We start from the raw sequence: 19,237 nt of genomic DNA on the forward strand, positions 1-19,237 counted from the left end.
TGGAGTCAGTTTTTTCTACTGTAGAATCTGGGGGTTGAACTCCAGTCATCAGACTTGCATAGTCGGACTTCCCCCAAGCCCACTGAGCCATCTCACCAAACCTAATTCTTCGAGACAAAGCCTTTTGGTGTAGTCCAGGCTGGCCTCCAACTCACAGTCCTCAAGTCTCCACCTCCCAAGTGCTGGATTATCGGCAGATGCTGCCATGCCTGGTGCCAGGACTTTGACTTTTATTCTGAATGAGAGATGAATCCATTGGAAGGTTTTGGGAGAAGTAGTCTGCATTTTAAGTTTTATGTTATGTTAGATTTCCATCACCGGGACAAAATACTTGAGATACACAACTTAAAAGGAGGGCAGGTTAGCCGGGCGAGTGGCGCACACCAATCCCAGCACTTGGCGGCGGCGGCAAGAGGAGCTCTGTGAGTTTAAAGGGAGGTCTGCTTTGCTGGAGGGTTTAGCCATTTAGCCAGGCTAGTAGCTTTGCCACCTCTGGACCCCTGTGAGAGAAGAGTAAGGGAAAGAAAGAGCATGTTGAAACAAGATTGCTCTATGTGTGGGTTGAAACAGGCTCTCACTGTGTAGCCTTGGCCAGCCTCAAGCTCATAATCCTCCTGTTTCAACCTCCAGTTGCTGTGATTGCAGGTGTGAGCCACCCCATCCAGCTTAGGAGCAAAGAGAAAGAGCAGGAAGGCCAGGAACTCAGGGTCCCATTCAGAGGCCCAACCTCAGTGGCCTGCCTTCCTTCCAAAGGTTTCCGTTCTCAATAGTACCAAGTGTTGGGGATCAAACCTTTAACACGTGGGCCTCTGGAGAATGTCAAGATGCAAACTAAAACAAGTTTGCACAGAATTCTGACTACTATGCTGTGAGAAAACTGGCAGAGGCAGAGACCAACTAAGAGACTTTGGGGAGTGGGGGAGTGGTTTTTTGAGATATGGCCTCAAACTAGCTATGTAGCTGAGCCTGGCCTTGAACTCTTAATCTTCTTGTCTTATCTTCCAAGAAATGACTGTTATAATCCTGACAAAACAAACCAGTAATAACCTGGATGAGAAAAGTGGCAGTTCGAGCTGGATTTGATTCTGCATGCAGCTTAAAGACCAAATCCACAGGATGTATTGAAAGTGAGATGTGGCTTGGTGTGGTGGTGCACACCTTTAATCCCAGCACTCTTGAGTTCAAGGCCAGCCTGGGCTACAGAGTGAGTTCCAGGACAACCAGAGCTGTTAAACAGAGAAAACCCTGTCTCAAAAAAGGAAAAAAAGAAAGAAAGCAAAGAAGAAAGTGGGATATGAAGGGCATAGTAACCAAGTACTTAGCTCAGTTAGCAAAGTACTTGTGGGGACCTGAGCTGGGATCTCCAGCACCCACATAAAGAGGGTATAGCAGCGTATGCCAGAAATCCCAGAGGCGGCAAGGCAGAGTAGCAAATTTCTGGCCAGCCAGTGTAGCAAATCCAGGTTCAGTGAGAGAATGTCTCAAAAAATAAAGTGGCTTTGTATGGTGTATACTTTTAATCTCAGCACTCAGGAGGCAGGGGCAGGAGGATCTCTGTGAGTTCGAGGTCAGTGTGATCTGCATAGTGAGTTCAAGGCCAGCTGTGGCTACATAGACCATGTATCAAAAAAAAAAAAAAAGTGGAAAGTGATTTTGGCTCTGTCCTCCATATGCACACATTGTATGGCCAACTGCACAGACACATGCACACATACAAACAAACACGTTCATACACTACACAGACACAAAATCTTTTTAAAGGTGGCATGTATGAGTGCCTCCAGTGATTTTTGGCTCAGGAAACCTAGATGGGGAAGATTTGTTTTGTTTTGGTTTTGTTTTGCTTTGTTTGTTTTTATTTTTTCGAGACAGGGTTTCTCTGTGTAGCTTTGGCGCCTTTCCTGGAACTCATTCTGTAGACCAGGTTGGCCTTGAACTCAGAGAACCGCCTGGCTCTGCCTTCTGAGTACTGGGATTAAAGGCATGCGCCACCACCGCCCGGCCACTGGGGAAGATTTGAACAAGGGATTCTCCGGAGCCCCATTGTGGATCTCACCTTGAATGTGTTGGGAGTGAGTGATGCCTGTTGTCTGTGTGCTTTCCCATATGACTTTAAATACCACATGAACTCTGGTTCTGTGGATGTTAGCAATTGTAACTCTTGGCCCTTCTCTGCCTTAAAGTCTTGGCATATGTCATACCCCCACCCCCTCTGCTTGCCCTTTGCCCCTGCTCCCTTAACCCCAGTAACTCCCCTGTGAAGCCTCCCTTGGTCCTGGCCATCCCCAGAGCCCTCCACCACTCTATGAAAGATCTTACTCCTCCAGTCACTGAGACCTTTTCAGTATGTTCTGAGTCTCCTCCCTCCATTCCAGATCACCTGTTTCTATAGGAGACATTCCTGGGCTATCTGCCTTGGAGGTGTGTAGGGGTGTGTGTGTATGTATGTATGTATGTATGTATGTATGTATGTGCGTGCACTCACAGACTGAATCTTATGTAATCCAGGCTGGCCTCAAACTCCAGATCTTCCTGTCTCCATCCCACCCATCCGTCCAAATGCTGAGATCACAGGTATATTGTACCTTGTCAGGCTTGAGAAGTAAAATTGTGTTGTGGTGGTGCACACCATTAATCCCAGCACCTGGGAGACAGAGGCAGGCAGATCTTTGAGTTGGAGGCCAGCCTGGTCTACAGAATGAGTTCCAGACAGTCAAAGCTACATAGAGAAACTTGTCTCAGGAAGGAAAAAAAAAAAAAAGATTATTTTTCTCCCTACGAGGCAAATCTTGTGAAACTTTGAAGATTTCCCATTGTCTTTTATTCCTAGGGATTGGGAAGAATGTGGTATGTGAGAAGGCAGCAACATCAGTAGATGCCTTCCGGATGGTGACAGCATCTCGCTACTACCCACAGCTGATGAGCCTGGTGGGGAACGTGCTGCGCTTCTTGCCTGCTTTTGTACGCATGAAGCAACTGATTGCAGAGCACTACGTGGGTGCGGTGATGATCTGCGATGCCCGCATCTACTCCGGGAGCCTTCTCAGCCCCAGCTACGGCTGGATATGTGATGAGCTGATGGGTGGTGGGGGCCTGCATACCATGGGTACCTATATTGTGGACCTGTTGACCCACTTGACTGGCCGGAAAGCCGAGAAGGTGCACGGGCTCCTCAAGACCTTCGTGAGGCAGAATGCCAGCATCCGAGGCATCCGGCACGTCACCAGCGATGACTTCTGTTTTTTCCAGATGCTCATGGGTGGGGGGGTGTGCGGCACAGTGACACTCAACTTCAACATGCCAGGCGCCTTTGTCCATGAAGTCATGGTTGTGGGCTCAGCGGGACGCCTTGTGGCCCGGGGAGCTGACCTCTACGGGCAGAAGAACTCTGCCGCACAGGAGGAGCTGCTGGTGAGGGACTCGCTGGCTGTGGGTGCAGGGCTCCCCGAGCAGGGTCTCCAGGATGTCCCACTGCTCTACTTGAAAGGGATGGTCTATATGGTGCAGGCCTTGCGCCAGTCCTTCCAGGGCCAGGGGGATCGCCGCACCTGGGACCGCACCCCAGTCTCTATGGCTGCCTCATTTGAGGATGGACTATATATGCAGAGCGTGGTGGATGCCATTAAAAGGTCGAGCCGATCTGGGGAATGGGAGCCTGTGGAGATGCTGACAGAGGAGCCAGATGCCAACCAGAACCTGTGTGAAGCACTTCAGCGGAACAATCTGTGAGCCTACACATGCTCTTCCTCCCACCGGGCAGCGGGACCAGGGAGGGGACTGGGAACTGTGATTGGCTATAGCAGAGACAGTGTCTTTTAATAAATCAGCTTGGGCCAGGGCTAGGAGCCGATTGAAGGTGGCCCGGAAAAAAGCCCATCTGTCCGTATCGACTCCTCAGACTTGCAAGGCAGCAGTGTATGCAGGATAGGGCTGTGGCCCGGCCCCTTGTGCTTCTACCAGTGAGCAGGGCCAGTTGAAAGATCAATCTGTGGGCTGTTCAGCCTGACTTGTGGTCTGACAGGATGAGAAAGCCCAACAAAAGGAACCAGCTTGGTTGAGTCCTAAGGGGAGACGGCAAGAAGCCTTGCCCATATTGGACTGGGGCACCTCAGGACTGGTGAGGACATCCCTTAGGGGTCTTCGCCCACCCTCCCGTGTGATCAGACCCTTTCAGCCCCCTGGCAGGCCCTTCCCACAGAAAAGGAGATTTCTGAATTATACATAGGGAGGAGAGCCCCTGACTTGGCAGAGAGGAGACAAAGGGCAACTGTAGAACATCTGGGAAATGTCAGTAAATAAGTCGGAAAAAACGTGACCTCGTGGTGTGTGGCCGTTTGTTTGGGGCTGGGTTTCCTTAATCATGGAACGCTTGCTTTTTGCTGTCCATTAGTTGTCCCCTTTCTCATGGACTACATAGCAGCTCGAGCTAATGGCTCAACTCGTGGCTGAGTCCCAGAAGTTCTCCAAATATCCTTAGTAGACAGGGTGTGAGGCTTCCTATTAGGCTGCTGCCAACCTTGCCATTTCAAGAAGATAGGAGGAGAGCCTGGGAACCTTTGGCTGGAGGTCACGGAAAGTTTTTGTTTTTGTTTTTTTCTGTTTTTTTGGGTTATTTATTTATGTGTATGTTGTGTGTCTCTCTCTGTGTGTGTACACATGAGTGCAGATACTCAAAGAGGCCAGAAGATGGCATCATATTTCCTGGAGCAAGAAGTAGTGAGCTACCTGATGCGGATGCTGGGAACTGAACTTGGGTCCTCTGTAAGAGCAGTAAGCAGTTTCAACTGCTGAGCCATCTCCAGCCCCAGGGTTCTGTTCTTGAAGCCACATGTGGCTCCTGGAAAGCCCTTGGGGAGGACCATAAGGAGGAAGGGGCCTGAGCCACTCTGGAGCAGGAGCAGGTTCAACCACTTGAGTCGGCTGGCTAGTCACGGCCATGTTCATTAACTAGCTGTTGCAGACAGGGACAGTCTGAGCTGGGTGGGGTCTTGAAGGACAAATCTGCCCCTTGGTTTTCTTTGTCAGTCTGCTGGATTGTGAAGCCTCTGTGAACTCTATTCCTTATCCAGTCTTCCTCCTTCAAATCCTGGGCTCCTTGCCCAAAAGGCCTGGGGAGGCCTTCCTCTTCCTCTTGGCATCACTTGTGGGAATCACCAGGCCTATTTCCCTGCCGTGTCCTGATTTTCAAGCATTGTCCTTATGAAGTAAAATAAGGTTGGAGTGCTGTTGGTGTTCTGGTCCCCCAGAGTAAACCACTCATGCAGATCATTTCATCTCTAAGCCATTCTGAAAGGTGCTGTGAATATGTCCATTAGAGCTGGGCATGGTGCTGTACATCTATAATCCCAGCATTTGGGAGACAGAGGCATGAGGTTGCTGTAAGTTCAAGGCCAGCCTGGTCTACATAGAGAATTCTAGTCAGTCAGAACTACAAAGCAAGAACCTTTCTCAGAATAAAATCCATGCCCATTATTTAGACTAGAAGGCACAGAGAGGCAGTTCCTTGGTGAGGACTCCAGCTCCTGACCTTAAACCACCTTATTCCAGCACGTGGGAATCTTCTCTCAGACAGCCAGGCGTTGTCTCCTCTGCAGCAGGATTCAGCTTGGCCTGAACTGGGAAGGCGCTGCACAGTGCCCACCCTCAGGTAGGAGGTAACAGGAGACAGCCCTGTCTCCAGAACACTCCACTCAGCTCCAGCTGTCCCTGTGTGTCTTACTTATGAGATGCCATGGTCCTAGTCAGGCAGTGGTGGCGCACACCTTTAATCCCAGCACTCGGGAGGCAGAGGCAGGTGGATCTCTGTGAATTTGAGGCCAGCCTGGTCTACAAAGCAAGTTCCAAGAGAGCCAAAAATGGTACACAGAAAAACCTTGTCATGAAAAAAAACAAAAACAAAAAGATGCCAGGGTGCCACCTAAGACTGAAGATGTACTTGTGAAAGAGCCTTTTTGCTAGCCCAGAGTGGGGCTTAGGTTAGAGAACTTTGTGTTTGGAGGTAAAACTCCCAGTACTGGGGCAAGTATCGAGTGGGCATGAGGCAGGACTACTTTTAGAAGACCCAAGCTTGCCAGGCGGTGGTGGTGCATGCCTTTAATCCCAGCACTCAGGAGGCAGAGCCAGGCGGATCTCTGTGAGTTGAAGGCCAGCCTGGTCTACAAAGGGAGATGCAGGACAGGCACCAAAACTACAGAGAAACCCAGTCTCGAAAACAAACAAACAAAAAGACGCAGGCTTTGAAGGCACCTCCCGGACTCCTGACATCTTTCCATCTCTCCGGCACAAGAACTTGCAGTCACGGGGAATGGGGTAATTTAAGCAGTAAACCCTGATGCCTGTGGCTGAGAGAGCCCAGGGATGACGGAACCTAACTAGTTCTAGGCCTGTCCTGCAGCGCCCCCTCCTGGAAGAAGGCAACAGCATCTCCCAGCGCTATACTTTCAGGTAAAAGTTTCTTCTGAGTTAGTTTTCCGCTTTGATACCCCAACCAGATGAGAACTTCCAGAATCCCTGCTAAGTCATCGGCCTTCAAGAAAGTCTGGGCCTTGAACTCACCCAGATATGACGGCCGCTTCCTGCTGCCCTGACCATCTCACCAATTCTTGTTCTTTGCTTCATAAATTGCCCACAATTTCAGGCTGTGAGAGGAGCAGACCCCCCCACCCCAGACACCACCATCTGCACTTGGAGAGATGGAGAACTCAACTTTATTGTATCAGCTGCTGATAACTCAAGCTAATCCTCAGAGTGGTCAGACCCCGATCTGTTGTCTCATACAGTTTCTTTCTTTTTTTTTTTTTTGGTTTTTCGAGACAGGGTTTCTCTGTGTAGCTTTGCGCCTTTCCTGGAACTTGCTTTGGAGACCAGGCTGGCCTCGAACTCACAGAGATCCGCCTGGCTCTGCCTCCCGAGTGCTGGGATTAAAGGCGTGCGCCACCACCGCCCGGCCTAATACAGTTTCTATTGGCTGTATGTATAGTGCTACCTTTGAGCGTTTTCCTGATTGGTGGGATTTACATTTTAGTTTGCATGATTACAGACTTCTAACAATCCATTTTTCTTAATTTTAAGCACTTGGGAGGCAGAAGCAGGCAGATCTCTGAGTTTGAGGCCAGCCTGGTCTACAGTGTGAGTTCTAGGATGGCCAGGGCTGTTACAGAGAAACTGTCTTGAAACAACAACAACCCCCCTCCCAAAAAAATATAGCCAAGCAAGTTTATAGAAATAGCAGGACAAGGCAGTTCTTTGGGAACTGTTTCTCAAGGCAACTAAGATACAGTTCTTGGCATAAAGAATAAGTAAAATTTCAAGAGACAATGTGTTTTATCTGTAGGCTAGGCTTCAGCAGGGCTCAGCTCCTTCCTGCCATTGAACTCTCTTCCCTTCTTTAGGCTGTAGTAGACCTAACTCTTTCTTGACACTGAACTCCTCCTTTCTCGTGGCTAAGACTCTTGTTTACGCTCTTCCTCATCACCTTCACGCTTGTGCAGCATGCATCCCTGCTCGCCATGTCCTCTGCTTCTGCTACACTGAGCAGCCTTCCTGTTGACATCTCCCACACCAGGACAGCGTGTCCCTGGCTTATCTCGGGCCTGAAGGGCTTTCCTCCAGGAACAGCTGTGTTGGCATCACTTGTCCCCAGGGTAAAGTGACAATCACCTCACCATCTGTGCCCCTACATGAGCGTGAGCACAGCAGTGGTTTGTTCCTCTGGCTCCCATCATGCACCCTGCTAAGACAGGGTTTCTCTGTGTAGCTTTGCGCCTTTTCTGGAACTCACTTGGTAGTCCAGGCTGGCCTCGAACTCACAGAGATCCGCCTGGCTCTGCCTCCCAAGTGCTGGGATTAAAGGCCACCACTGCCCAGCTTTTTTTTTTTTTTTTTTTTTTTTTTTTTTGGTAACTGTTCTGTTTCATACCTGTCATCTCTGTAGCCTCCTTCCTGAGGCCTTTGATGGGAACCCCTAGGTAGGTGTGACCCAATGATGTGTGATCTAGGGGTGCACAGTCTAATGGAGATATACAATTCACAGTATAAAAATGCTACAAATTCAGAACAACATTGATGCTTCCTGACTCAGCAGAAAGAGGGTGTGTGTGGTATGTATGTATGCATGTATGTATATGGTGTGTGTGGTATGTATGTATGCATGTATATATGTGGTGTGTGGTATGTATGCACTTGCCAGGTAGAAGGATGAAGGAACAAAGACATCCTAGAGAAAGCCCCATGTGCAGAATGAAAGCATTAAAAGGCCTGGCTGATCAGGGACTTACACACAGCCACAGTTGATCAGGGACTTACACATAGCCACGGTTGAACAGGGACTTACACACAGCCATTAAGTTTCAAAGGTAAGACGAGCAAGACCCTGGAGTGACAGTGACATCATGAGCATGCAGGTGTATGTGCAGTAGGATTACTGCATGTATCTGTAAGACCAGAGACCACAGGCAGGGGGCACTTTGAGGCTCCTACCTGGAGATGTCTGAGGCCCAGGCCCTCGTTCTGACCTTACAATTTAGAGGATAGATTCACTTGTAGGAACAGAGTCAGAAGTGACACCAGGATCTTAGCTTGATACAGGAAGAAAGGCATTTCGTGTGGAAACCCCATGTCTGAAGTGCTTGAAGGGCACCCAGGAAGACCAGCAGCCTTGTCTCCACAACATCCCTCACTCATCTGCTCTCCTTAGAGCTGTCTACAGGACCAGAGGCAGCAGTCATCCAGTGAGGGGGCCTTACAGCTCCAAGAAATTCATTCACTGTCGCCACCACCCAGTACCAGGGACCATCTGTGGGCAAACTATAGTCTGGTTGCTCTATGACAATGAGTAGAGAGTATTTTCTAGAAGTATTTAATACACATGAGTGCTCTGCCTGCATGTATGTCTGTACACTATAGTGTGTATCTAGTACAGGCAGAGGCCAGAAGAGGGTGTCAGATCCCCTGGGTCAGGAGTTAGACATAAGGTGCTGCGTGGGTGCTGGGAATTGAACCTGGGTCCTCTGCAAAAGCAGCAAGTGCTTTTACCAAGAGCCATCTCTCCAGCCTTTCTCTCTCTCTCTTTCTTTTTTTGGCTTTTAGAGACAGGGTCCCTCTGTCTAGCCCTGGCTTCTGGAACTCACTCTGTAGACCAGGCTGGCCTCAGACTCAGAGATTCCCTTGCCTCTGCCTCCTGAGTGCTGGGATTAAAGGTGTGCACCACCACCTCCCGGCTCCTTTCCTTTTTTAAAAGATAGGGTCTCATGTAGTATATCCTGGCCTTGAATTCATTATCTGCCTGCCTCTACTTACCAAACCCAAGGGCACAGCAAGGCCTAAGCCCCGCTTACTAGCCACAGGTGTGCATCGCCACACCTGGTTAGTAGTAAACTTTCTAAAAGTGCCAGTCTTGGGACAGACAAATGAACTTGCCACCTCAGAGGGAGATCCCAGACTTGACTCCCTTGAAGTCAGGACAAATGCAGGCCCTTCTTCAAGAGACAGGCAATAGGATCAAACACTGGTTCCTAACCCTCTCTTTCCTCTGCCCCAAATTCCTCTCCTTCACCTCCTACCATTAGCCTCTCTGACCCTCAGGCAGACACCATGCCTACCTACCTCTGCTGTATAACAGTTTCCTCTGAGATCAGAACATTCTGTCCTGGAGGAGGCTCCTTAAACAAAAAGGTAAACAACTCAAAATAGCTTCAGGAAGTTCCTGAAATTGACCAGATTCACCAGGCCCCTCCCTGCCTGAGTAAGCAATAAAAACTGAGAGTCCAGCTCAGGAGGAAGGAAGCTGAGCTGACTTTCAGACTAGACCAGAGGCCTGGAAAAAGTCGAAACTTGCTGAGCATCTAAGGCACCTCGAAGGAACACTCTCCAACCTGCTGAGCTGCCTCCAGGCTGTGCAGTGGGCTCCAGGTTCCCAGCTTTGTGAGCTGGCCCCCATGCTGGGGTGGGCTTTGGTGATGCGGGTATCTTTGAGTCATTTCTGCTCCTGTGAGTGACCCCAATAAAACTCATTGGTTCACCAAGTTGGACTTTGCTGGTGTCTGTACTTTGGGCCGTCCTGGGCTCCCTGTCTGGGGGGAGCAGATGTGAGTGTTGTGTCTCCCCAGGAAAAGTTTCGTCACACAACAGCCTCATCCACTCTGACACATTCGTCAAGATTCCAGTTGATCTCTGCATGAGTGAATCCTCTCCTCCCTTCTCCCCAGACTTTCCCCCAGTTTAGGCGTCACATTTGAGGAATCAATCTTTAAAAGGGGAAATGTTTATTTTCAGTGAGCCCGAATTCCCAAGTACAGACAAAGACTAAATTCCTTCCTCCACCTGATAGCCTAGGCCTGAGTGTACAGCCCTAGTTCAGGCGTAGAGGAGAGACATTCTCAGGGGGTAGATGGTCACTTGTACTGAGGGGAGAGTGGGGGCACGAGAGGAGCCGCACAGACACTCAGCATCTTGTCAATGTCCACTTGGGTTGTCTTATCCACCTCAGCCTTGAGGCTGCCAATCACCCTTAGACTAGACAACCCCCCAGGGTCCTCTCCGACCTCCTGTCCTAGAGAAGGAAGGGAATGAGTGAGTGGGACCAGCGTGTTAGGGCAGGGCAAAGCAAGGCCTAGGCCCAGCTCACCTGCCACGGGCAGCAAGGCCTGCAACTGCAGCTGCTCCACACCTGGCTCCTCAGGAGCCAGGGCCAACTCCGACTCAGGCTCCACCTCTGGCTCTCTGTCCCCGTCCCCTGCCTGATTCAGCTCAGGGTTGCAATAGTTGATATATTGGTACAGTGGCCGCAGGCGCTGGACTTTGCCTGCAAGAACCCAAGGCAGGTAAAGGCTGGAGCGCCCGGTGGAGCCTGTCAGACCCAGAAGAGGAAAGAAGGTAACCCTAGGGGTTGTCACTCACGCTCCAGCCCCAGCGTCTCTGTGGGTGCGGATGTGCTGGCTACAGCGGGGGGCACAGGAGCCCCTACACTCTTGCGTTTCTTGGCTTTTTTGTGCTGTTTAGCAGACAGTGAAGACTCGCTGTGGCTTCCCTCCGGCTCCTCCTTCTGCAGCGGCATCCCTGGTGGCAGTTCAGCTTCAGCCCTAGGATGGGCATGGTAGCTCGGCCCCGGGAGGGCTGGGGTACCCAAGCCTGGGACAAGGCTGAAAGAGGTAGGCTTCAGTCTCTGGTTCCTGTGTCTAGCCCTGCCTGCCCACCAACCCCAGGGCTAGTTAGCTGCCCTTTTCCTGGTCAGTGAAACTCCCAAGACCAATAGAGACCCAGCACTCACGACAACACAGTCTCCTACAAGACTACAAAATCTGAAAGCGCCAAATCTTTTTTGTTCGCCCTCTCTTTCCTCTTAGACTCCTGTTCTAGAGAAACAGAAGTTTCTAGTTGGGAGTGAGGGGTAGTAGCAGAAGACAAAGATACCTGCCTCGGAGGAATCAGGATTTAGGAATCTCGGGGTAAGACTCCCCTCCCCATCCCTCTGAAAGCCTCCTCACTTGATAGGCTTTCTCTTGGGCCCATGGCTGGGCCTCACGATGGTTGATGTGGGCTTGGGTCCTCTCTCCTCTCCTGCTTCCACCCCTGGATTGAGCCCTTCCTCTCCCCGGTTTATTCCTTCATCCTGGGGTTCCGGCTCGAAGCTGTGTCCCACTGACCATTTGTTTTCACCCGGGGTTCTGCAGGTCTCATGAGCGGGCACCAGACTCTTATCTCCTGGTCCTGGACACTGGAAGATACGCGTAGTAGCCAATGGCCAGGCAAAGTATTGTAGGGATCAGTCATTCATCGTCCAGTATTGGCCACAAAATTTGACATGAAGGCTACCAGCTCAGGCCCCTCTACTTGCAGGGCTTGGCCGGGCAGTTAGGGGGTTGGGTCACCTAGAGTCCCGCCTCTCCTGCCCTACCGCTCCACCTCCCGAGCTTCGAAAATGCCTGAGTCACCTCAGGGATGTCTGCAACCTGGGCTAATCCTACTGCCGCCCCATTCTGGGCTTCTGGTTGCCTCTTGGCCCCTGCTGAGGCCATGGCTGTGCGGAATCAGTGCATTCCTTGACGGTTGCTAGGAGAAGACGGTGGGCTCGGGGGAAGGTTGGCCTGGTGTACTCAGTGTTATCAGGGGAGACCTGCTGGGAGGTGAGGATCCTGCTGAGACCTAAAACTTAAAATAGCTCGTCTGGAACTACAAACCCCAGAAGGCTTTTCGCCGAAGTCATTTGACCCCTGACCTCAGGAAGCCATTTGTTGCCAAGCAACAGCAACTCCTACCGGCTTGCAACAGTTGGCGGTAAAACTGCTCTAGTGAGAGCCCCCGCTGGGGCATTGCGGGGGAGGGGTCGCGAACCCCTCAGGGAAGTAGGCTAGGATCTTGGTCGCGGGGCGGTGGCGCTGGCTAAGCCTAGGGGCCAGGCGGGAGACAGGGGGTGGGGGTCGGGAATGGGGGGTACGGCGGGGCTGCAGGGCTCGGGTCGAGGGTGGAAGTACCCGACAGGGATTGGGGGCCCGAGTTGCGCCGCGCAGCAGGCTACGGTGCACGGTTGCAGGGCGGCGATAGGATCATGTGCGAGGGCCCGTCCCGCATCTCTGGACCCATCCCCCCAGACCCTACACTCTGCCCGGACTACTACCGGCGGCCGGCCTCGGGTGAGTTGCAGGGTCCTGCGGCGGGGCGAGTACCACGCCCCATCACTGAGCACGACTTTCCACCGCGTCCTGCTCCTCAGCCCAAGGGCGCCTGGAAGGAAACGCGCTGAAGCTGGACCTGCTGACTTCAGGTCGCGACCTGGACTCCAGTCCTCCTCGTGGTCCCCGCATCAGGCCTGGAGCCCGAGAGATCCTAGAGCGTGGCCAGCGAGGCGTGGGGGACGTGCTGCTGCAACTGGGGGGCATCTCCCTTGGTTCAGGGGTCTCTCCTAAGAGTAAGTTCTTGCCAGAAGGACTATGGAGGCATTCGGAGGTCAAAAGTAGAGATTAAAATAGGATGCTTCTTAATTGCCTTGAGCCCAGGTAATCAATGTACTTTTTTCGGGGTCTTAGTTTTCCTAGCACAAAAGGAAGCTGAAATGCACGACCTCCTGACAGGATCAGAGTTCATCCTTATGTAGGAAGTCCTAGCTTCAAGCATTCACACCTTGATGGAACATTGTTTACTTAGCTTACTTTGTGCCAAGCTCTGTAGGTGTTAGGAAAACAGACATAAAAAGTATGGACGTTACAATTGGAGGCAATAAACAAGACAGGACAAGGTGATTAATGGTATATTTCACTATCAGAATGTAGAAGATAACCAGGAGGAATACTGTGTAAGAAGAGAATAAGGTGATGATCCTGCTGTGTGTATGGAGTCTAACATACATGGAGAGGTCTTGGTTGTATTTAAATTGTGTGTGTGTGTGTGTGTGTGTGTGTGTGTGTGTGATATTGGAGATTGAGCCCAGGGCCTCTCATATACCAGATTGTCTGGGAGAAATTTCTGTAAAGGGTACAATGTGAGCCTATGTGTGGTCTGGTCTAAGTTGCATGGCCATTTGTAGGGCTGTCCCTAGCAACAGTTTTTCCTCAGGGAAGGATCCAAAATACCATGAGAAGGAAAACCTGAGGCGGATCAGAGAGATTCAGAGGCGCTTCCAAGATCAAGAACGCAGCCGGGAGCAGAGCCAGCCTAAGCCCTTGAAGGCACTGTGGCGCTCACCCAAGTATGACAATGTGGAGTCTCGAGTCAAGGCCAGGATGAAGGTATCTTTCCCTGGGAGCCAGACATATTGTCCATCTTGGCCAACAGACAGTTATACACCTGATCTAACTTACTGAGTGTGTGTGGGGATGGTAAAGGCTAAGACATCTGGGGTGGACCTCTCTGAGGAACTGATGGCTTCAGGGTTAGTAAGAATTAGGCTAGGAGGAGAGCTGAAACCTCAGAAGTCCTGGGATCAGGGCAATGGGGATAGTAGGTATAATTCAATTTGTAGAAGGTTAGAGCTGAAAGCCAGCTGGACACGTATCTGGAAGAACTACTTAGCCAGGCATTGTGGTGCATGCCTTTGATCCCAGCACTTGGGAGGCAGAGGCAGGCAGATCTCGAGTTTGAGGCCAGCCTGGTCTAGAGATCGAGTTCCAGAACAGTCAGAGCTACACAGTGAAACCCTGTCTTAGAAAAAAAAAAAAACAACAAAATCTACTTGTCAACATTATTTATTTGAGGTGTTGGAGATTGAATCTAGGGACTTCTGCACCCTAGGCATACACTGTACCACTCGATAAGTTATACCCCTAGCCTTCCTACTAATTAATTCTCAATTTCTCTGTCTCTGTCTCTGTTTCATGTAGCCTAGGCTGACCTTGTCAAACTCTGTGTACATGAGATAAAGCTGACCTTTGAACTCCTGAATCTCCTTTCTCCATCTCCCAAGTACTAGAATTAAAGGTGTATACTACCACACTACTTTTCCTTTAATCAATTTTTTTAGATTTAATTTTTTTTTTTTTTTTTTTTTTTTGGTTTTTCAAGACAGGGTTTCTCTGTCTAGTCCTGGCTGTCCTGGAACTCACTCTGTAGACCAGGCTGGCCTCAAACTCACTGAGATCCACCTGCCACTCTGCCTACCAAGTGCTGGGATTAAAGGCATGTGCCACCACTGCCTGGCTTAAAATTTTTTTATGTGTATGGATGGATGTTTTGCCTGCAAGTCTGTGTACCACAGAGGCCAGAAGAAGGCATCGGATCTCCTGGAACAGCATCCAGTGCTCTTAACTGCTGCGCCATTTCTCTAGCCCCTAACCCCACTACTTTCTTTTGAGACAGGGTCTTACTATGTAGCCCAGTCTAGCCTCAAACTCATTATGTAGCCCAGGCTGGCCTTGAACTTTTAACAGGCTTCCTGCCTTAGCCTCCCAGGAGTTGAGATAATAGATTTGGACCACCACACCCAGCTCATTTCTTTCTGAGACCATAGTTTGTTGTTTAGTCTCAGGCTGTCCATGATTAACCTAGACTGGCCTCAAACTGTCAATCCCTCTACCTCAGCCTCCAGAGTCCTGGGACTATTAAGCATGCACCACTATTCCTTGAAACATCGGTTTCTGAGGACAGAGGAGGACTAGGGTTAGGTTTTGGTGGTAGTTACCATTGCTCTATTCAGGGACCCTGAAAGAGACACAGGACTGAGAGAACAGACAAGGTCACATGAGATTGTATTCAGGCTGAAGCATCTGTGGGACTGCCAGGGGGTAGGACTGTGTCCAGGAAGCAGATGGATACATAGCTCTGGATCTCAGCAGTGAGGCCAGAGTGTTATTGACGATTAAATTGAGGACGGTGGGTCTAAGGAAGCAGCTCTTGGTTTTGAGGCAACACTCAGTAACTTTGGGGTGCTAGAGCCGGAAACCTTGGTTAAGAACGAGCAAGGAGCCAGGTGGTGGTGGTGGTATACACCTTTAATCCCAGTACTTGGAAGGTAGAGGCAGGCAGATCTCTATGAATTCAAGGCCAGCCTGGTCTACAGAACGAGTTCCAGGACAGCCAGGGCTACACAGAGAAACCCTGTCCTGAAAAACCATAGATAGATAGATAGATAGATAGATAGATAGATAGATAGATAGATAGAAAGAATGGAGAAAAGGATGGTAGCTAAATGAGGATGAATGTAGACAGCAAAATAGATGGTTTTCCTAAAGCTTTAAGAGACAAACATATTTAAATGTTGAGATGTGTTCCTTCAAAGAGGAGGGAGGTCCATGGAGATGAGCACAGAAAAGTACTTAGAGAAAGGAGGGATAGAAAAGGGAATGGTCTTATGGCTTAGGACCCTGTCTTCATCCACCCTGATTCCTCTGCTGTGTCCTACCTTCCAGGAGCCTGGCCCTGCCTCTGTGACAGAGCCTGCCCACTTCCTTCGGGCACACTCCCGCTGTGGCCCTGGGCTCCCACCATCCCGTGTCTCCAGTCCTCAGCTCATCCTGCCAGGTCCCAAAGCTAAGGTGAGAGGATCTGTGGGGACAGAGAGGCCGATGGCCAGCCGTCCTGGGGGTGGGGTACAGAGGTACAACACAGTACTACAGGGTCTCCACCGTGCTTGCCATGTCCCTGCAGGGGCCAGGCCTAGGTGTGGATTTCATTAGTCACAATGCCCGAGCTGCCAAGAGAGCCCCCAGGCGCCGTTCCCGCTCACTGCAGGTCCTCGCACAAGTTCTGGAACAACAGCAACAAGCCCAGGAGCACTACAATGCCACACAGAAAGGCCACGTGCCCCAGTAGTAGGTCCATGTGCTGACAAGCATGGTTAGGGACCTTTGTGGGGGTGGGAACCAGTCTGCCTTGGTGTCATCAGCCCTGGACTTGTGCATTCACAGCTTGTTGGAGCGCAGAGATCTGTGGCGGAGGGAGGCTGAAGCCCGCCAGCACAGCCAGCCAGACCCTGCCATGCCCCCTGGCCACGTACTCATGCCTGAGAATCAGAGGCTAGAGACACTGAACAATCTGCTCCAGAGTGAGGGCTTGGGCAGAGGTGGCGGAAAGGGAGCCCATGGGCACCATGCACCCCTACCCAGCATTCACTGTTTCCATGTCCCCTTGCAGGCCAGAGCAAGCTGCTACGTGAGCTGGTACTGCTACCTGCTGGGGCAGACTCTCTGAGAGCGCAGGGCCACCGTGCTGAACTGGACCGGAAGTTGGTGCAAATAGAAGAGGCTGTCAAGATCTTTTCCCGACCCAAAGTCTTTGTGAAGATGGATACCTAAGCCCTGCCTTTGTGGGTAGAGTGACAGGGAGATCCATGCTGAGGATCACCACATGGCTACAAAGGGCAAACTCAAGCCCTGTCATAGTTCCAAAGACAAGGGCATTGGGGTGGGCAGTTTCTCTAAAGTACTTCCTAGTCACCAGTAGCTGCAGAAGGGCCACCCAGCCTTCCAACACCTATGTCAAATTAAACGTTTTGTATACAGCTGTTTCCATGGGATCTTTTTAGAAATGCCAAGCTTAATGGACCTCCTGCTGCACAGTTCTAGGAAGGTCTCTGCTGACCCCTTATTCCTCCTGCCTCATGTCCAGGGAAGAAGAGGTTGGGGCTTGGGACACAGAAGGACCACATCTACATTTGTAGAAAACCTTTAATGTTCACTGGGCTGAGAGGGCTCTGTGAGCAAGCTACTCTTCCCTCCCCAACCGGAAAGTCCATGCCACGTTCCAGCAGCCTAAAGTGACAAGGGCTGCATCTTTGCCTGTCAGAGGCTGAATCCACTAACATCACCTCGCATGCCATTCTCCCAGTCAGAGTTGGCTTGCTCTTGGCTATCCAAGGAGGGCAGAGAGCTGCCAGCACCAGGAAGTAAGCAGCCAGGTTGCAGGTCCCAGCATAGGGGCCCCTGAGACAGCCCATTAGAACAGGGAGGGTGGCGATTCTCAAGGACCAGATCACTGCTGTCATCGTCACTGTCAGGCTCAGTAGGCCCAGGCCCTACAGAGGAAGGCCCTGTCAGACGCCCAGATGCCCCTCGTACCACGTTATTACGCTGGTTGGCAGGCTTGACAGTGACAATGAGATTATGGCTGTTGGCAACCATCATGTCCGTCACTTGGTCCAAGGTCTTCCCAGCCACCTCAATGCCATTGACCTCGAGGATCTCGTCACTGACTGCCAGCAGCCCTGTACTCTCAGCCAGGCCCCCACGTACCAGGCGGGAGATGAAGATTCCTGGAACCCGCTCCAGGCCCTGGGGAGCCACCCGAACACTCATGCCATCTCGAATGTAGAAGCCCAGGGGACGGTCTGAGCCATGTTTGTGGAGCCTCACACGTCGATGCGTCTCAGGTAGTAGGTCCACGTCTATGACTGAAGACACCTGGCGGAAATCTTGGGGCAGGCTGATTAACAAGGGCGGTCGGGTGCGCAGAGGTGCTGCTGGTCGAAGCAGGAGCCCTTTCTTGCGCCTCTGCAGAGAGTTGGAGGCAAAAGCCAGGCCGCTGGAGTCACCTTCTGCTGCAGGAGAAGGGGGAACTGGGATTAGAGACTGCTCTCCCATTTTGGCCCCTGACAGTGACAATGTCAACTGTTTCCTACCACTTGGAGGTCAGACCAAGGGCAGAGACTGCAGAAGGTGAAGTCTAGGAACCCTGGGTTTGGACTAAACCTAGTAGACATGCCCTGCCTGTCACCCTGCCCCAAGGAAATTGCCCACTGTACCCCATCCTCACCCCGCTTCTGCACCAATAGGCGCAGCGGCGGGGGCCCGCTGGCCAGGGCCCGGTGCAAACTGTCATCGTTGGTGAGGGGCAGCAAGTCGCCGTGAGCATCCGTATAGCCAAGCAGCACATCCAGGCCAGAGATCTGGTGTACCACACACAGCAACCGCGAGAACTCCTGGAAGCCTCTCACCGAAGCGCGGGGCAGCGCAAAACGTCGGAACTCGGCGTCAAACTGGAAGCGGGAGGGGAAGGGGAGAGGAGTGTCAGGACGGAGCCCAAGCCCCTTTCTCACTCCAGGTCTGAAGCTGTCAAGTGGGGGAAAGGGCTGCTGCAAGCGCTGCAGCCTTAAGCTTAAACCTCAGTTCCAATACAAGGGACACTGTCCAAGGTCTTTTCCTACATACCCAGGCCACAGAGGGACTCTGGAGATCCACAGTGGGAAGGAAAATGCGATGAGGGGAGGCAGACAGAAAAGCAGAATAGGATGCGGAGGATGGAGGACAGAAAGAGGTGATGGAGACCAAGGAGCCAGTGAGGGAGAGAAAGGGAATTGGGAGCGTCTAGCGCAGTGTCCAGAGCCGAAGCCGGAGGAGACCTTACTTTGCTCTTCACCTCGACGATGCTATCGGGACTGCGCGCCGGAGTCCTCTGCGGCCTGGCCATTGCGGGACCAGGCGGGCCGGGGACAGTGCCCCTAGGCTGCCCGCCGCCGCCGCCGCCGAGGCGCAGGTGCACAGCCCTGCCCGCTGGTCCGCGCCGCCCCGCCCCTGGCGGTAGCACTCGCCCCGCCCTCCCACCCGAACCATGACGTCAAGGGGGACGCGACACAGGGAAACGCGGAGTCTACGTTTCCTAGGAAACGGAGACGGAGGTGGTTAGGGCTTCCTCTGCTCTTACGTCATTACGCTATGGTTCGAGCGTCCCTATGAGGACTCGACCAATCCGGGGGCAGAATGAGGAAAATAGCATAAGTTGTCTGTACTGTCGCTTCCACAGGCCTTACAAGACGCGCATTTTGCAGAGGAGACTAAGTCAACATTTTGGGAACCTCCTGGGGTCGCGCCGAAGT

The 19,237-nt window shown here is 51.6% G+C and overlaps 4 protein-coding genes across 8 annotated transcripts in view; 2 read left to right on the forward strand and 2 right to left on the reverse strand.

Moving 5' to 3' along the window:
* The window catches only part of Gfod2 (glucose-fructose oxidoreductase domain containing 2), a 47,851-nt gene extending 43,536 nt beyond the window's left edge, over positions 1-4,315 (forward strand). Inside the window, exon 3 of the mRNA XM_052726947.1 lies at positions 2,831-4,315. Within this exon, the coding sequence (XP_052582907.1) occupies positions 2,831-3,729 (899 nt within the window). The 3' untranslated portion in view covers positions 3,730-4,315. The remainder of the gene's footprint in view (positions 1-2,830) is intronic.
* On the reverse strand, positions 3,753-12,014 carry CUNH16orf86 (chromosome unknown C16orf86 homolog). 2 transcript variants are annotated; one of them, XM_052726956.1, is made up of 4 exons: positions 11,931-12,014; positions 11,484-11,713; positions 10,893-11,138; positions 3,753-10,827 (listed from the first exon to the last, which is right to left on the reverse strand). In XM_052726956.1, the coding sequence occupies exons 1-4, from the start codon at positions 12,012-12,014 to the stop codon at positions 10,392-10,394; spliced, it is 996 nt and encodes a 331-aa protein (XP_052582916.1). In that variant the 3' UTR covers positions 3,753-10,391. The 2 variants fall into 2 exon arrangements, 1 of the variants encoding a protein (XP_052582916.1); XR_008215600.1 differs by lacking the exons at positions 3,753-10,827; positions 11,931-12,014 and having other exon boundaries at positions 11,029-11,138; positions 11,643-11,756.
* Enkd1 (enkurin domain containing 1) lies at positions 12,015-16,927 on the forward strand. Of its 3 annotated transcripts, none has more exons than XM_052726948.1 (8): positions 12,015-12,122; positions 12,530-12,629; positions 12,710-12,904; positions 13,549-13,721; positions 15,837-15,962; positions 16,075-16,238; positions 16,335-16,471; positions 16,561-16,927. In XM_052726948.1, the coding sequence occupies exons 2-8, from the start codon at positions 12,545-12,547 to the stop codon at positions 16,719-16,721; spliced, it is 1,041 nt and encodes a 346-aa protein (XP_052582908.1). In that variant the 5' UTR covers positions 12,015-12,122; positions 12,530-12,544; the 3' UTR covers positions 16,722-16,927. The 3 variants fall into 3 exon arrangements, with proteins under 3 accessions (XP_052582908.1, XP_052582909.1, XP_052582911.1); XM_052726949.1 differs by lacking the exon at positions 12,015-12,122 and adding an exon at positions 12,143-12,287; XM_052726951.1 differs by lacking the exon at positions 12,015-12,122 and adding an exon at positions 12,143-12,273.
* A 148-nt stretch (positions 16,928-17,075) lies between these two features.
* Positions 17,076-18,935, reverse strand: Pard6a (par-6 family cell polarity regulator alpha). Of its 2 annotated transcripts, none has more exons than XM_052726953.1 (3): positions 18,769-18,935; positions 18,178-18,400; positions 17,076-17,959 (listed from the first exon to the last, which is right to left on the reverse strand). In XM_052726953.1, the coding sequence occupies exons 1-3, from the start codon at positions 18,829-18,831 to the stop codon at positions 17,208-17,210; spliced, it is 1,038 nt and encodes a 345-aa protein (XP_052582913.1). In that variant the 5' UTR covers positions 18,832-18,935; the 3' UTR covers positions 17,076-17,207. The 2 variants fall into 2 exon arrangements, with proteins under 2 accessions (XP_052582913.1, XP_052582912.1); XM_052726952.1 differs by having other exon boundaries at positions 17,076-17,962.
* Between the last annotated feature and the right edge of the window lie 302 nt (positions 18,936-19,237).

Source organism: Peromyscus californicus, unplaced genomic scaffold (assembly GCF_007827085.1).
Source record: "Peromyscus californicus insignis strain IS unplaced genomic scaffold, ASM782708v3 Scaffold_8__1_contigs__length_139910024, whole genome shotgun sequence".
NCBI lineage: Eukaryota > Metazoa > Chordata > Mammalia > Rodentia > Cricetidae > Peromyscus > Peromyscus californicus.

Bases quoted from the DNA above. Each gene is read 5' to 3' on its own strand.
- CUNH16orf86 (XM_052726956.1), bottom strand. From the start codon at position 12,014: ATGGCCTCAGCAGGGGCCAAGAGGCAACCAGAAGCCCAGAATGGGGCG. The intron at 11,714-11,930 runs GTGACTCAGGCA...CGTATCTTCCAG, and splicing joins AGGTTGCAGACATCCCTGAG to TGTCCAGGACCAGGAGATAA. The intron at 11,139-11,483 runs GTGAGGAGGCTT...TACCTCTTTCAG, and splicing joins CCCAAGAGAAAGCCTATCAA to CCTTGTCCCAGGCTTGGGTA.
- Pard6a (XM_052726952.1), bottom strand. From the start codon at position 18,831: ATGGCCAGGCCGCAGAGGACTCCGGCGCGCAGTCCCGATAGCATCGTC. The intron at 18,401-18,768 runs GTAAGGTCTCCT...TCCCGCTTCCAG, and splicing joins TCGTCGAGGTGAAGAGCAAA to TTTGACGCCGAGTTCCGACG. The intron at 17,963-18,177 runs GTGAGGATGGGG...CTTCTCCTGCAG, and splicing joins CCTATTGGTGCAGAAGCGGG to CAGAAGGTGACTCCAGCGGC.
- Enkd1 (XM_052726948.1), top strand. From the start codon at position 12,545: ATGTGCGAGGGCCCGTCCCGCATCTCTGGACCCATCCCCCCAGACCCT. The intron at 12,905-13,548 runs GTAAGTTCTTGC...GTTTTTCCTCAG, and splicing joins TTCAGGGGTCTCTCCTAAGA to GGAAGGATCCAAAATACCAT. The intron at 13,722-15,836 runs GTATCTTTCCCT...CCTACCTTCCAG, and splicing joins GAGTCAAGGCCAGGATGAAG to GAGCCTGGCCCTGCCTCTGT.